At 41.7% G+C, this 16,209-nt stretch overlaps 1 protein-coding gene across 6 annotated transcripts in view; it reads right to left on the bottom strand.

The window, feature by feature from the left end:
• The window catches only part of LOC122542064 (transcriptional enhancer factor TEF-1-like), a 91,259-nt gene that overhangs the window by 22,244 nt on the left and 52,806 nt on the right, over window positions 1–16,209 (bottom strand). For 4 of the 6 annotated variants that reach the window (XM_043679350.1, XM_043679354.1, XM_043679352.1 and 1 more), the window contains 3 exons: window positions 9,673–9,737; window positions 8,301–8,363; window positions 4,623–4,634 (listed from right to left, as the gene is read on the bottom strand). In XM_043679350.1, coding sequence (XP_043535285.1) covers window positions 4,623–4,634; window positions 8,301–8,363; window positions 9,673–9,737 — 140 coding nt within the window. The remainder of the gene's footprint in view (window positions 1–4,622; window positions 4,635–8,300; window positions 8,364–9,672; window positions 9,738–16,209) is intronic. The other 2 variants (XM_043679353.1, XM_043679356.1) reach the window with 1 other exon arrangement.

Raw genomic sequence — 16,209 nt, 5'->3', positions numbered from 1 at the left:
TTAAGAAGGCATATGGTGTGTTAGGTTTCATTCATAGAGGGATTGAGTTCCGGAGCCGCAATATCATGCTACAACTATACAAAATGCTGGTGCAGCCACACTTGCAATATTGTGTACAGTTCTGGTCGCCATATTTCAGGAAGGATGTGGAAGCATTGGAAAAGGTGCAGAGGACATTTACCAGGATGTTGCCTGGTCTGGAGGAAAGGTCTTATGAGGAACAGCTGAGAGACTTAAACCTGTTCTCATTGGAAAGAAGAAGATTAAGAGGGGATTTGATAGAGACATACAAGATGATCAGAGGATTAGATAGGGTAGACAGTGAAAGTCTGTCCAAGGATGATGACGTCAGCTTGTACGAGGGGGCATAACTACAAATTGAGGGGTGATAGATTTAAGAAAGATTCAAAGGCAGGTTCTTTATGCAGAGTATGGTAAGGGCGTGGAATGCCCTACCTGCTAATGTAGTCAGCCACTTTAGGGAGATTTAAACAATCCTTAAATAAACACCGGATGATTTTGGGATAGTGTAGCGGGACGAGCTGAGAATAGTTCACATGTCGGTGCAACATTGAGGGTTGAAGGGCCTGTTCTGTGCTGGATTGTTCTATGTTCTAAATGGAGAAAGACTGCAGGAAGCTACAGAACTGAAGGGTTTGGAGGCCCTCATCCATATAGCATACAAAGTTAACTTCCAAGTTCAGTGGGTAATAGGGAAAGCAAATGGAATGTTGACCTTTATTTCAAAAGGGAACAGAGTATAAAAGTAGGGAGGTCTTGTTAGACCAGAGGGAAAACAGTAAAGTAGGGAAGTCTTGCTAAAACTATACAAGGCAGTTGTTAGACCAGAGGGAAAACAGTAAAGTAGGGAAGTCTTGCTAAAACTATACAAGGCAGTTGTTAGACCAGAGGGAAAACAGTAAAGTAGGGAAGTCTTGCTAAAACTATACAAGGCAGTTGTTAGACCAGAGGGAAAACAGTAAAGTAGGGAAGTCTTGCTAAAACTATACAAGGCAGTTGTTAGACCAGAGGGAAAACAGTAAATAGTTTTGGTCCCTTTGGAAAGGTGCATTAGGACTGAGGCAGCCCAGAGAAGCTTCACTTAGCGGATACCATGAAGGAATTATCTTATGAGACATTGAGTGGGTTGGGTCTGTACTCATTAGAATCTAGAAGAATGAGATGGCATGGTGGCTCAGTGGTTAGCACTGCAGCCTCACAGTACCAGGGACCCAAGTTCCATTCTAGCCTCAGGCGACTGTGTGGAGTTTACACATTCTCCCCGTGTCTGTATGGGTTTCCTCCCATAGTCCAAAGATGTGCAGGCCAGGTGAATTGGCCATGCTGAATTGCCCATAGTGTTCAGGGATGTGTATTTTGGTGCATTAGTCAGGGGGGAATGCAGGGTAGGAGAATAGGTCAGAGTGGGTTACTCTTTGGAGGGTTGGTGTGGACTTGTTGGGCCGAAGGTCCTGTTTCCACACTGTAGGGATTCTATGATCTATGAGGGGCATCCTTAACGAAACATACAAGATTCTCAGGGGATTTTACAGGGTGGAAAATTATTGTTGTTGGGGATGTTGTTCCCCTTTGTGTGAAAGTTTCAGATACAAGGGCATAATCTCAGAAAAAGAGCTTGCATGTTTAAGACAGAGATGAGGTGCAATTCCTTTGTTCAGAGGGTAGTATATCTGTGGAGTTTTGGGAGGCTAGGTCATAAAGTAAAGTCTGAGATAGACAGATGTTTAATCCGTAAGGAATCAAGTGTTATGGAGGAATGGCAAGAAAGTGATTTAACTGAATGGCAGAGTTGACTTGATGGGCTGAATGGCCTACTTCTGTTAAAATGTCATGTGACCTTGAGACCAACAAAAAGCAAAGTAAAACAGAGAGAGAACGAATAGAAAAAAATGAGAAAAAGAATTAGCATTTGCAACAGAGCACCCAAAAAAAGAGGGATATTGAAAGTGGGAGTGGATGAGACTTTGACATAGAGATAGAGTTGAGTCCTTGTTAAACAAACTTTTGTGGTACTCTGTCTAGGAGTAGCGGAGCTTTTAACTCCAACAATAATCAATTTTTTTAAAAAAATCAATATGTTCAGGTGTTATTATACACCTGGGGCCGCTGGCCCAGAGGCAAGGTCAGTACCACTGCACAACAAACAGCCCTTAATCAATTATATTCTACACTGAAATGTGTAGAGTTTCCTCATTATATTAACAGTCACACAGTGTGGTGAGAATTCTCTATTGATGTACTGTGTTTATTAAATGTGTCGCTCATTCATAACATAGCTCTATTCTAAAGGATTTACAATTCCATTGAATGTATTAAGACATAAATGATGCTTGTACTCGAGGAAGCAGGTGTTTGTGTTGCTGCTTCCAAACATCATCCTCAGGAGCAGCAACAGTAGGTGCTGCCCTGACACACAAACTGCAAGAGTGCAACTCTGCTGCTTTAACCAGGGATTCTAGCAGGGGTAGAAAACATTCCGGGGATGTATGGCATCTATTCAAAACAGAGTAAATTAATTAGGAACAGCCGTTAGCTTTGATGGGAATTAAAGTATAAAGTAAACCAGATAGCAGAGTACTCAGCCACTAGTTAACTCAATGCCCAGGTGTCTGGCACTCCATTTAAACATTATGGTCAGTGGGCATAGCAGCACATAATCAGTCCTGACTATCAAATGGAATACTATTGTAAAATATGCACTTTTCAATTTGAAGGCGAGGTGGTGCGTGTGGTAATGTCGCTGGATTGGCAATCAAGAGCTTGGGCAAGTGTTCTGGGAACATGGATTCAAATCTCACCATGGGAGTTGGAAGTTTGAATTTAATAAAATCTGGTATTAAAAGCCACTCTACAGGTGACCATGTAATCATTATCCATTGTTGGAAAAATCCATCTGGTTCACTAATGCCCTTTAGGAAAGAAAATCTGCCATCCTTAGTTGGTATAGCCTACATATGTCTCAAGACCCAGAAAAATTTAGTTGATTCTAACTGCTGTCTGAAAAGACCTGAACAACCAAATCAATTCAAGAGCAACTAATGAAGGGCAATGAATAGGAGGCCAATATTCCCTTCAAAAATGGAAAAAATAGTTGAGAAAGGAGTTTTATTAAGTGAATATCTCCAGGCAACATGAATACTTGTCAGAGAGTGAATATTATTCTGAAGGGCAGCTATGTTAAATAGTAAACAATGAGTGTTCTAACAAAATAAAACATGGACAGTAGATTAACTACAAATGCTGATAGTACAATGAAAGGAATGAAGCTACCCGTGGATTTTGGTTTCTTGGTGAACATTGACAGTCATCATCAGAATCACTCTTAAACAGTTCATATGGAATCACCCAAATATCTTTCCATAGATATCACAATCCTGTTTTTTTTAAACTTAAATAGAAAAAGGACCAATTGCATAATGAGGCTATCAACAACCATGATTCCTCAAGACCCTTACCTTTCTTTGCACTATCAAAGCATAATGAGAATTATTTCAGATTACAAAGCACTCAAAACAATTCTCTGATGGCTTGAAGAGTTCCTAATGGTGACCATCTCAGTTTCCAAAGTTAATGAGTGCATCCAAATCACAATTAAAGCCAACATCATGACCAGCAAAATGAAGATGGGTTAGACCAGTCACACAACAGACAATGCTGTTTGAAACACTGTTGGAGACAGCCTTTATGGGGCAGGTGTGGCATGAAGAAGAGTGATCTATAATTAGGATGACATTACAAATTTTGATATATTCCTCAGTTCTCTCCTGAAGTCATTGTCTCTTCTTTATGGCTTTAAAAGTGGTACTCGCCCTCCAGCACCTGAACCCATGCTCCATCAATCAACCTGTGCAAGTGAGTTTCAAAACAAATGCCCACCATTGCCAAGTTTGATCTTGTCCGCTCTCCTCAGAGTTTTGGGGGGGGGGGGGGGGGGGGAAAAGGGGAGGGTCACTGAATGGGGATGTGATCTAAAATACCCAGAACACTAAGTTCCATTGCATATACAAGAAATTGACAATTAGTTGATTGCAATGATCCAAGGTTTAGGTGATATTTGAGCTTATTATGGCTCAGAAATATCATGGCGTTTTTTAAAGATTCTACAAGAGATCCAAAAGTGAAAGTGGTTTCATGATTGGCATTGGATTTGGACGGGGTCTGATGCACCAATATCCAGAGGGATTCAATATTCCATAGGTACTTTTATTTTTCCTGATACTAAACATGGAAACAACTGTAGGGGACAGAATCAGAAATCAGGAACATGGCTTTCAGCTTCAATGCATGCAATAGGGGTCGTTCACCAAATCCAAAACTGGATAGAAGGGAGCTTGTCTTACTAATAGAAACTCAATGAGAACTAAATGTATCCCCAACACTAAATTAAACGGTAAAAGTGATTTTAAAACAGAGTTGGTATCCAATTTACGTTTGAGCAATTTTCAAAAAGAAATTGTCGAGAAACAAGATGGCTGATGGCAGAGATTGGGGAACCTTCAGTAATGTGCTAGGAGGAAACACATGGTGTTACAGCAGTGTACATTCAATAAAAAGCAAGAGAATGTTCTTTCAGAAAACTAGCACTTTTGCCAGGAGCTCACCATATTGATTGTCTGGAGACAACGAGAGATTGTCATCCATTCCAGTCACCAAATGGACAGTCCATTCAAAACAAGAGTAAATAGAAAGATTAATCACTTTTTAGAAACACTAACAGGAGATATTTTCACACATTTCCATATTTTCATTTCTCCACACCATCCATTTTTAAAATGAATTAAATTTGCTATATCACCTTCAGTTACTTTAGACTAATCCTGTTGAAAGGCTGAGAGCAGAGAGAGAGTGGAAGTTGAGGTACCAGTGGAGAAACACAAAAGTTTGTCTAATTGCAGAGACATAGTTAAGGGGAGGTGGCAATATACAGAAATGATAATGTCACAGGGATCGCGATGCGGGTTCAAGGACAGTTGCAGGATGACCACCAATGGGCTGGCTTTGCCAGAAACACCTGCATCACATGAAAGGCTAAAGAAAAAAAAAGGCTGCTTAAGATAAAGGATTTTTAATTTTAAAGGAAAGCTTTGAATCCCTGCACTTAGGAAGAGAGTGGAATCTCTCATCTTTTTCGGTGCATTTATCTTGTCAGTGACTTTCTGAAGTGCTGGTCAAGGAGTCTTCATGAGACTCTCTCTTTAGCCCGTTGTATCACATCGTTGTCAGATACGGAGGGCTGAATCTTAACATATGTTGACAAAAAGTCAGTTTTGTAAAATTTCATTGAGGGTTTCTCTTCATGAGGTCAAGTGAGTTTTCTCCCATTTCCAGAACTTACCTACCCTCTCTGTATAGCAGCCCTCTCATTCAACGTTAGCTGGATTCTATGACTCACCACGCACAGACAGTGGTTAATCATCCCTGGCAGTGGACCTCATTTGCAATACCCAGACAGGCACTGGCAGTTTGGAGCTGCCTTCATAGTTCATGACATTAGCCCTTGACATGGCAGAGGAGGGGAAAATAATGTCCTTTCAGGATGGGGATCTGGAGGTCGGAGTGGACTGGATGTCCAGAACAAGACCACATCTCCCAGGAACTGCAGAGGAGGCAAAGCACCAGATCCTGTCAGCCTGATCAGTGTGGCCCCAGCAATCTGAAGGGATGTGTGATGATCCTGCCATTTTAGGAGGTTATTTTGTGCTTTTCTTTGAAGAGAGGAGCTGAGCTGGCTACTGAAGACCGATTGAGTAAAGATCTCGGGGTGTTTCTTTTATTTGAAAAACAGCAGGTGCAGCCAGCTCTCAGATCCAGATTTATGGATTTTGGTTCTTATTCAGTAACATCAGAAACTATTGGGGTCCCAGAGTTGGAAGCTTCAGTGAGTGTCTCCTGGCTGATGCTAATCTGAATTTCCTCTTGATGGTTTTTCCCTCCTACATGGCGTGTTTCTGTGTCTGAATTTTCCTTTTTGTCAAGGGGAGTGTTTATGGGATGTTATTTTATTGGAATAGCTCATTAGTGATGGTTACTGTAAAATATTGCTCTGTTACGTTTTCCCAGTAGAGTTAAGTTATTCTAAGTTCCTCTCTCCTTGGTTGTATTTTTAATTTCAGTGTTGAAATAAATTGTTTTGCTTAAAATCGAATAGTTTGACCAGTCACATTACATCAGAACTGAATCGTTACATTTGCTATTAAAATAAATTTAAAAAAAAAGAGTTAGGGGCTGAGGCTACCTTAAAATATTTTGAGGGAGACTGGTCTGGTTTATACCAAATGTCCAGTGTAGCAAGATAGAAAGATGATGATCTTCATTTTGCCAAAGGAAGTGTCACCAAACTTTCTCTGAAACCACACCCACCTCACACTAAGGCTTAGACTCCACCATTCTCACTATTACCTGCAGCATCTTCTCTCACTCACTCTCACCTGACCACCCGCTTCACTGCTAACCCCACAAAGTTTCTTCACCTCATAAGCACTCACTCAGGACACCTTACCACATTTCTCCCAGCTTCACCAGCATTAACAGCTGTGCTTTTCACTTCCATCTCACTTGATTACTCCCTTTTTCTCAGTTCAGCTGTAAACAGCACATAATAGGGAAAAACGAGTCAAGACGGGTGGTAGGGTGTCTGACATTTGGCTCCTTTGACTGTCTTAAGCAGCTACTTGACTTGATCCTCGATCCTGAATATTGGACAATATTCTCGATTTATTGTGCCAGGACCTCCTGACCATGCAGCTACATGGCCACCCCATTAACTGTTGACTGCTGAGAACCATGACAAGTTGCCTGGCTTTGTATCGATATTGAAAGCAAGGCATGGCACAGTAAATCAGTGGTGCTGTGAGCATGCAAGTCAGCATAGGTAAATGAGTGCTAGGAATCCAAACAAACAGCCCTGAGATGCAGTCTGATCCAATCCTGGAGCTGGTTGCCTATCCCGGTGTGCAAAGTCTCCTTGAAGCAGCACTGCAATGCTATGTGCTCCAAAGTACACCACTGAAGTGCAGAAGCGTACTATAAATGGATTGGGGATGTGCCATGATGGCACAGAGAGGCTGGCACGTACCAGATGCAAATGTCTATGGTCATGGGTGAGTGCAGCCATTGCCCATAGAGAATGCCAAGTCATTTGTACCAGGTGTCCAAAATGGTAGTCTGGAGGAGTAAGTGGTGAGTTGGAGTTGCAAGGTATCCATTCTGACTTTCACTTTGGGAAGTTTTGACATCTAGTTTCTACCTACCCAGAATATGATAGGAAGCTGTATATTAATGAGGTGAAACTCAGTGCTAATAAAGATAATGAGTAACAACCCTCATTGATAGCCATCCCACTGCTCTCTAGTGAAAATATTGCTATCTCCGAGGCCAAGAATTCTGTTGGAAAATGCAACATGTTTCTCCCAACATCAGGAAAGGCCTCGCTAGATTCTTCACAACTTTCACAGATTTCTTGCTATAATCCACATCATTTGAGAGCTTATAACAATCCGTCCAGAAGGCTTTCTGGAATTGACAAAGTTGAAGGTTGCATAAGCATTTCCGTGTGACAATGTGCTCTGCTCTAACCAGTTCTCTAGATACCATTTTGCAAAATGGTTCAGCTGGTAAAAGGCAATGCTGTATCCTGCCTACTTCTCACTCAGGCCCACACACTTCACTGAGCTATAACCTTCAAACATAATGCATGTCCAACATTTATTGTTTTGCTTCACAATCAGCTGCGACCCTCACACACACAGATCTCACAGTTTGAAAACACTGCCAGCTATTCACTCATGGTAGTCACATCACCTCAAGTTGCACCTCACTTTGTTGCACATTTCCCTCTTGCAGGGCAAGGTGACATGTAGCTGGAGGCAGCAGTGCCTAAGAGGGGCCAGGCACAGCAGTATATCTTTGACCCTTGGAAAAAGACCGTGTTTACCATTTTTGGAATAGCCATTGCCAAGTGCAGCCAGTGACTAAACTCTAATACATGGTCATATTCACAGCCACTAGCTCAATATTAATACTGTACATAATTCAGGGATCAGCATCGAGCTGGAAGCTAGATATGGCCAGAGGGACCTGTGGTACTTCTCCCTGTGAGTGGCTCTGGGGAGTAAGTGCTTTCAAGAGATAATATCCAGGAGGAACAAAGGAAAATATTTTGAAATTCTTCAAAGTTATTTCAAAACCATCTTTTTGGTCTTAATGAACAGTCAAAGATCACAATGTGTTACCATGGTAACCAAACAAAGTCCAAATTATCAGAGCAAGTGACTCCTTACCTTTAACTTGCTGTGAATCTCACGTGACTTCCTTCGAGCAAGCACCTGAATGTGACTCGACACCTAAATGGGGAAAAGGACAATGAACTTTTTTAACTTTCATCTACAAATAAGTAAATAAAAGCCTGATGAGCCAGGCGAGATGAGAGCCCGAGTTTTAAAAATAAAACTCCTAATTAGCCAGTGTTTCAAACACTTGTATCATTCACAATACTCAAGAATTGTTGTTAATCCCCCAAATGTGACTAAAATACTCAACATATTCACAAATTGGCTACATTTGGAGACAGGGCTGAGAGCGGAGCTTCTGCCTGATACCACTTGGGGGCAGTGTATTCACTGGTAATTTCATCCTTGCAGACATCCAAGGAAATAATCTCTTACTCTCACCCTGACATTGACACACACACCAGATGCAGAAGTACAGGTAGCAAAATGCACAAAATAAATTAAAAACAAAAAAATGTCACAGAGATGTGGCAGTGAGCAAATGTTTGAATCGCTACTGAAAATAAAAAATTACAGAAATCATAGCGGTAGACAAACAGGGGGCTGAAAGAACAGTGAGCCAGGCAGCATCAGAAGATGGAGAAGTCAATGTTTCAGGTGTAACCCCTCTTCAGGGCTGAATGAGATGGTTGCGAAGACAGCAGCTGAGAAACGTCACATGGCTGTAGTATCGAGTTTGTTTCATCATGTGGTCAAAGAGCTGGAGGGCTGAAGAGGTCACGGCGTTGTGACAGTGAGAAAGGGACTCACTGAGTGCATATCTGAGGGAGGCAGAGAACATCTTCAAAGTGGGCATCCTTTGAAGAGGCTTTGCAGTGGTAAAAACATGGTTAGAGACAAAAACACCTGCAGCTGCCGGAATCCAATATAGACAAGGAAATCACAACAGGTCAGACAGTATCCATGGAGAGAGGGCAAACTAATCGGATGTGGTGTGGAAGGGGCAGCATTTATGCTCTAGTGATGGTGGTTGAGGTGGGTGGGGTTGGGTGGATGGAGTGCTGGGGAAGAAAGGCTGCTGATGGTGCAGATTAAGTGATCAGAATGTGAGAATGGCAGAACAATGATGCATCTAACTGCCAAACTCAAAAGGAGATAGCCCCACTGGGGTGGGGGGAGGGAAGAGAGTACATGGTAACAGAATACAGCAAGTAAAGCTAAAAGAAAAGGGAAGAAATGGGTTCACAATCTAAAGGTGTTGAACTCAATATTAAGTCCAGAAGGTTGTAAAGGGCCTAGCTTGTTGCTTCTCTAGGTTTGTGCTGTGATTCACTGGAGCACTTCAGTATACCGGGGACAGACAAGTGGGTGTGTGAGGAGGATAGAATGACCAGCTGCGGGAAGGTCAGGGTCATGCACATACCTGTTTGCGTGTCCGTGTTTTTCCTGTCCGCAACTTGATATACCTCGCAATTAATTCATTGCGTCCTGAGGAAAGATAGACAAATGATTTATTAGGCAGTTTAAGGTCAACTGTACAAGCAACTTCAACTTAAAGAAATCAGCATCTGCATTATTCAATTCCTTCAAGAAAATAGAAGCATGGTAATCTTTAACTGCATTGGGAATTTACACTTGACAGATAACACATTCTCATCCCCTTCCAGTTCACTAACTGCTTCCAGACCATATGGATCATTTGTTGTCAACAATAACTCACTCACTATCGAGTAGGATTGTCCACCTGGGAAATTGTCTCCCCCAAGTCATGGGTTCTCTGGGTCCTTGCATAACCAATGCTAGAGTCACATTTCCAAGCACACATTTGGAAGGGGTTTCCAAGAAGTGGAAGTGGTCCTTGGCCTGGAGATTGTTGCCATTCCTTTTCCATATTTCCTCTCACTAACAAGCGTTCCCAAAGAATTGTGTCTCATCATACAGTTGATTCCTTCTAAACAAGGGTCTTCCACACGTTGATACCTTTGTTGCATTTTGTGAAGATAACCTTCAGGAAGTTCTTGAAATGTTTCTTTTGTCTTTCTTTTGTTCAAGTACCTTTCTTGACTATTTGCTTTGGTAGTTAGAGCTCAGGCATTCTAAGGACATGGCCAGCCCAATGGAGTTGGTTTCGGGTGATTGTGGCCTCAGTGATGGTGCTATTGGGTCCTTCAAGGACTATGCTTTAGTATGCCTATCCTCCCAGCTGATGTGGAGAACCCAACTCAGTTTTAATTGTACTTCTCAAGAGCCTTGAAATGGTGTCTCTATATAGTCCACATTTCACAGCTCCATAGAAGAGTCGGAAGGATGATTGCATTATTCACAAGAATCCTGATCTCTCCATGGATGCCACGGTTGCAAAAGACTTTCATCATTCGGCACGATGCTTATATGAAAACAGCATTGGCTTTGGCTGAACAAAACCAAACTTCTTCTTGCAACTCCTTCCTTCTCAGTTACCCATCTCAATGCAAGCAGCACTCTGCAACAACAGATCTGATTCAGTTTGGAGTCCAATCACCCTTTGTCCAGTTTAAAAACTAAGTGACCCACACGAATTCTTTTGTTAAATTACCTCAATTCTTTTTGCACATTGTAAAACAATTGCAAAGCAGCTCAATGTACTGTCAATATTGAAACAAAAAAAGAAAAAAATTCTTTTTCCTTGACTAGGGAACCATTTCAGGCTTTGCTTTTCTCTATGTTTAGAGTGACTGCAAATTGCTTGATTACCACGCTCTGCGCATTGCTGTCAAGAATTCTGGGCGTGTTCTGTTAGACCCTGGTGGATATAGCATCTTTCCTTAACCATCACCATGCCTCTGAACTTCTAAGCAGTTACTGGTCGTCTCTCTCCCCCTTCTCTTTCAGATTCGAGCACCATTTCCACACACCTCCTTTCCTTCACAAAAGGCCACTAAAGGATCAGCAGTTTCATAAGTAATCCTGAGATTTTCCTCCATATTATTCAGCTCCCTAAGATAATATTTAACAATGGTAATGGAGCTATACATTTGTGCCTTTTGCTAGTGTGGTCAAGTGTTTTATCCCTGCACTCTGGATACATTTGTTACAAATAATACAGAAATAAAATTCAAACCAAAATGCTTAAATTTGAATCTATAAGTGCAATGGTTTTGCTGGCTTTAAGTTTCCCCTGACTTTTAAAACAGTCAAATTTCTGGCCATTCTGTTGCTTTTTAATGCTGCTAACTTGAGGACTATTTCCTCCCCCTGAACACCATGAAGATTGCTTGTAATCATTTGCCCACATTCAGCCAATCTTCCCTCTCTGCTCTAATAAAAAGGTCTCAGGTGTGAAATGTTAAATCAGTTTCCTTCTCTACAAATGCCATGAGACCTGAACATTTCCAACAATTTCTGTTTCTTTCTCAATTTTATTAGTAACAGTAACTTTACTTTTGTTAATTTCCCTTTCCTATTTAAAGCTGCCTTTTCAAAATTACTCATGATTCTGATAAGTGCTATTTCCCTTCCCAATATATCAGATACACACCACAGCACGGAATTTGGATCCAAGCTCACTGGTTGAACAAATGCAACCTTACTGAAAACTTCACCAAATGAACTAGGAGTCCATTATTAGCTTTCATGTACTGTATTAATTGTCAACAAAATTACAGAATGCTTTCAGATACGGAGCTCTAGTTTTGATGTGAAAACAGACATCTCTTGCGGAATCATACATCTCATTGCTTTTATTCCTTTATGATCAGGAGTGTTATTTCCTCACCATCCAATACCAAATAGACATGAAATCACATATCCTAGACATACTGATTGGAAAATACACTCAGGCAGATTGAGGTTGATCCTCACTCATCCAGTTTTAGTAACATCTCTCATGCTCAGATTTGCAGCTTTTTCTCATCAAGTGTTCTAATCAATCCTTACAGAGTAGGAGTCACCATTCTGGTGAATGCTGCTATATAACAGCAGAGGTGGTGGTGGTGGTGGGGGGGAGGGGGGGGGATATGAGCATTGCTGACAAGACCAACATTTGTCGTCGGTCTCTATTTGTCCTTGATCTAAATGACTTGTCAGGGCCATTCCAGAGTCAACCACATTGTTGTTAGTCTAAAGTTACATGTAGACCAGAGCAGGCAAGGATAGCAGATTTTCTCCCCGAAAGGACATCAGCAAACCAGATGGATCTTAATGACAATGGTCATCATTGCTGAGACTAGCTTTTAATTTCAGATTTTCTTAAACGAATCAAAATTCCACCAGTTGCCAGAGTGGATTTGAACTATATCCTCAGAACATTAGCTTGGATTACTAATCCAGTGCTATGACTGCAATATTATCTCCTTCCTCCCAACTCCGTAGTGCATAAAATTGACAAATTGGATAAAATAAATTGTAGGTTAAACATACACTAAAACTTTAACAAACAATTATTGTGCTCTGATACAGATGTTAATGACATTTCAATTCTCAAACTGTAGCTCAGGTTCTAACATGTCCCTTTTCCTTTGTATGATCTGTTTAGTGACCAGCAGCAGCATGTTCATAGCCATCAGGAGATTCTGGATATGGTGTTTAATGAGACGCTTCTCATCATGGTTTCAGCAGAGGCACGGTAATCGGTTTCAGTGTCTCTATATTACAACATGCCTTTTAGGATAACCAAAGCCACAGCTTCATTTAGCTCCCTTTCAGGTCATGTGTTAACATGCAAGCTGTACACTGCATTGGAGTTTTACCTATGTTGGATGACATTTTGATATGAGAGGATATCTATAACAGGGGAACCAAAACAGTGATGAGCCCATAGACTAAAAGAATGCAATATAGGAGGAGTTTCTTAAAAAACAAACATTCAGACAATGTAGGCATCACTGGCTGGGCCAGCATTTATTGCCCATTCCTGAATGTGTTTCTCAAAAGCAGCAGTCCTGAGAATGTAGATTTGACCCAGAACTGGTGACATGCTTCCAAGTCAGCATGCTGTGTGGCTTGAAGGGAAGTTGCAGGTGATAGTGTAGATACTGCCCTTTTCCTTCTAGGTGGTAGTGATCACAGATTTGGAAAGTGCTGTTAAAGTCTGACTTAGATCATTTATTCACAAACAAGCATGTACATACGGAATGTAAACTTTAGTATTGATGGAAATTTGTTCTCTATATTTTCAATCTCAGTGGGAAGGATAAACTTAAAAGCACCAGAAATGGCTCGCCTAAATTCTACTGTTGTATTCCAGTAAAGCATGTCTGCTGTCTACTTACCCAGACATAGAATGGATATTACCCAGCGTCTTAGTATTCAGATGGTGCTCCCACTCTCTCATTCTTCTAGTTGCAAGCAATAACATTAATTTTGTTATTCTCCCATATTGCATTGAAGGTATGACTGGATGCAGCAGTGATCAAAAAGGCAAATTGTACATTGAGTTTAAATCACAAGAGGTTACAGGGTAGGGGGGTGGTGGGTCTGGATGGGATGCTCTTTGGAGGGTTGGTGTGGACTTGATGGACCAAATGGCCTGCTTCCACACTGTAGGGATTCTATGACTTGTGTACAGGATTGAAGAGCTGCCACCATTGTATATATTGGTATTCATTACATTTATAAACTCAACAATATGAGCAGCTGAGTGCATTTTTAAGAGCACCACGAATTCCCAAGTAGGTGGAATCACCATGGGATCATCAGTGCTCACAAAATATGGTAGGATTCCATGAGAAATGGGTCTCTGACAGAATGACCACCTAACCTCCTAGCCCTTGCATGTTTCTAATATATAGATTGTGTTTTGTGTGCTCAAATCCCAGTTGTGTGAAATATTTTCCTTACGCCTCTTAATGGGCTTCATTCTATGCTCAAATTCATTTTTGAAATGGAACAGTCAGTCAAAGTGAACTCTTTTATTGACACCCTTATTGAGATTCTGGCTGTAAGTTGGGGGAGGGGTTGGAGACTGTACTACAAACCTACCTTACTGGTCACATTGGGGTTCTTACAGTCCCACGTGCATAAGTTGATCCATTCAGCAATCCCAAAAAGGGATCTAGTCATTTGTTCACTGTGCAGCCTGATGCTGGATACAGCACAAAGTCATCCCCTGGAATAATAGCAAACCTGATCAGATCATTTCAAAGCTCGCTGTACTGCTACTATGCAGCAGCAACACCACAAGTGGCATTTGCCCCTAACAGGATGCTGTTGCCAAGCCAAAGGAACATTCTGTTCATCATACAATAAATATTGTGGCATATGAATCATAATGCTTGAGTCCAGGTTGTGCTTCCTAAAGACTGATAGATTTTAATCAGACAGCATATCCTTTGGCTGTTCACAACAATCAAGCTACTCAATTTTCAACCATCTCACACTTGCAAAACCCACAGCACCCGTATCCAAAATTAGAAGTGATACCTCAATTGGACAATCTTTGCTGGATAATCGCAAATGTATGAAGAATTACACTGACAAACTATTTAAAATTGGTTAGGCTCACAGTATGGCACACTTTTGCATATTGAAAGCTGCATATTAATGCATAGGGCCTTGTTCTTTGCAAAGAAAGGATATGTATATGCACTGAACCTATTTCAGCTCAAAGTAGATGGTCAGTTCTCATACAATGCCTTGATCAAGCATGAACTGCAGCATTCTCCATGGCCAACTTCTACCTGAGTACATTTCCCAACCAGACAGCACTCTCTTTTAACACAAAACAAATGTTGGTTTTCTCCTTAAGTAGGTATTCTTGCAAATTGGTGAGTGCAGACAAAAAGCTTTTTTCAGCATATTCAAGTATTGTGGGACAAATGACTAATGGGCAGTTGATGCTGTTTCATCCTTATATAGTGTTAGGTATCCTGTAGCAATTACTTACAGTCATAGAGGCATACAGCATGGAAACAGACCCTTTGGTACAACTAGTCTGTGCCAACCAGATATCCTAAATTAATCCAGTCCCATTTGCCAACATTTGGCCCATACCCCTCTGAACCCTTCCTATTCATCTACCCATCCAGATGTATTTTAAATGTTGTAATTGTACCAGCCTCCACTACTTCCTCTGGCAACTTGTTCCATATACACACCACCTTCTACATGAAAAAGTTGTCCCGGAGGTCCTTTTTAAATCTTTCCCCCCTCACCTAAAACCTATGCTCTCTAGTTTTGGACTCCACCACCCTGGGGAAAAGACCTTGGCTATTCACCCTACCCATGCCCCTCATTACTTTATAAACCTCTATAAGGTCACCGCTCAGTCTCCGACACTCCAGGGAAAATAGCCCCAACCTATTCAGCCTTTCCCTATGGCTCAAACCCTCCAACCATGGTAACGTCCTTGTAAATCTTTTTGAACTCTTTCATGTTTCACAACAATCCTTCCTGTGGCAGGGAGACCAGAATTGCATGTAGCACTCCAAAGTCATCTAACCAATGACCTCCTGCAACATGGTCTTCCAACTCCTAGATTCAATGCTCTGACCAACGAAGGTAAGCATGTCCTCATTCCTGGTATTTTTGATAACTCAGAACAAGTTTACCGTTTTGGATACTTGTGGGGGGACGACTTACCAGGGGTAAGTAACGGGGCTCAGGCCTCTGGAACGGAGCCTGTCCCGTTACTCAGAAGGGAAGGGTGGAGAAGAGCAGAGCAATAGTTATTGGGGACTCGATAGTTCGGGGCACAGATAGGCGGTTTTGTGGGAACGAGAGACACTCACGTTTGGTATGTTGCCTCCCAGGTGCAAGGGTACATGACATCTCTGATCGTGTTTTCCAGGTCCTGGAGGGGGAGGGGGAGCAGCCCGAAGTCGGGGTCCACATTGGCACCAACGACATAGGTAGGAGGAGTGCAGAGGATGTTAGACAGGCTTTCAGGGAGCTAGGTTGGAAGCTCAAAGTTAGAACGAACAGAGTTGTTGTCTCTGGTTTGTTACCCGTGCCACGTGATAGAGAGACGAGGAATAGGGAGAGA

The sequence above is a fragment of the Chiloscyllium plagiosum genome, chromosome 39, assembly GCF_004010195.1.
Source record: "Chiloscyllium plagiosum isolate BGI_BamShark_2017 chromosome 39, ASM401019v2, whole genome shotgun sequence".
NCBI classification, from domain to species: Eukaryota; Metazoa; Chordata; class Chondrichthyes; order Orectolobiformes; family Hemiscylliidae; genus Chiloscyllium; species Chiloscyllium plagiosum.
Note: the sequence above shows the minus strand (reverse complement) of the source record. Positions and strands in the feature narration are given on the sequence as shown.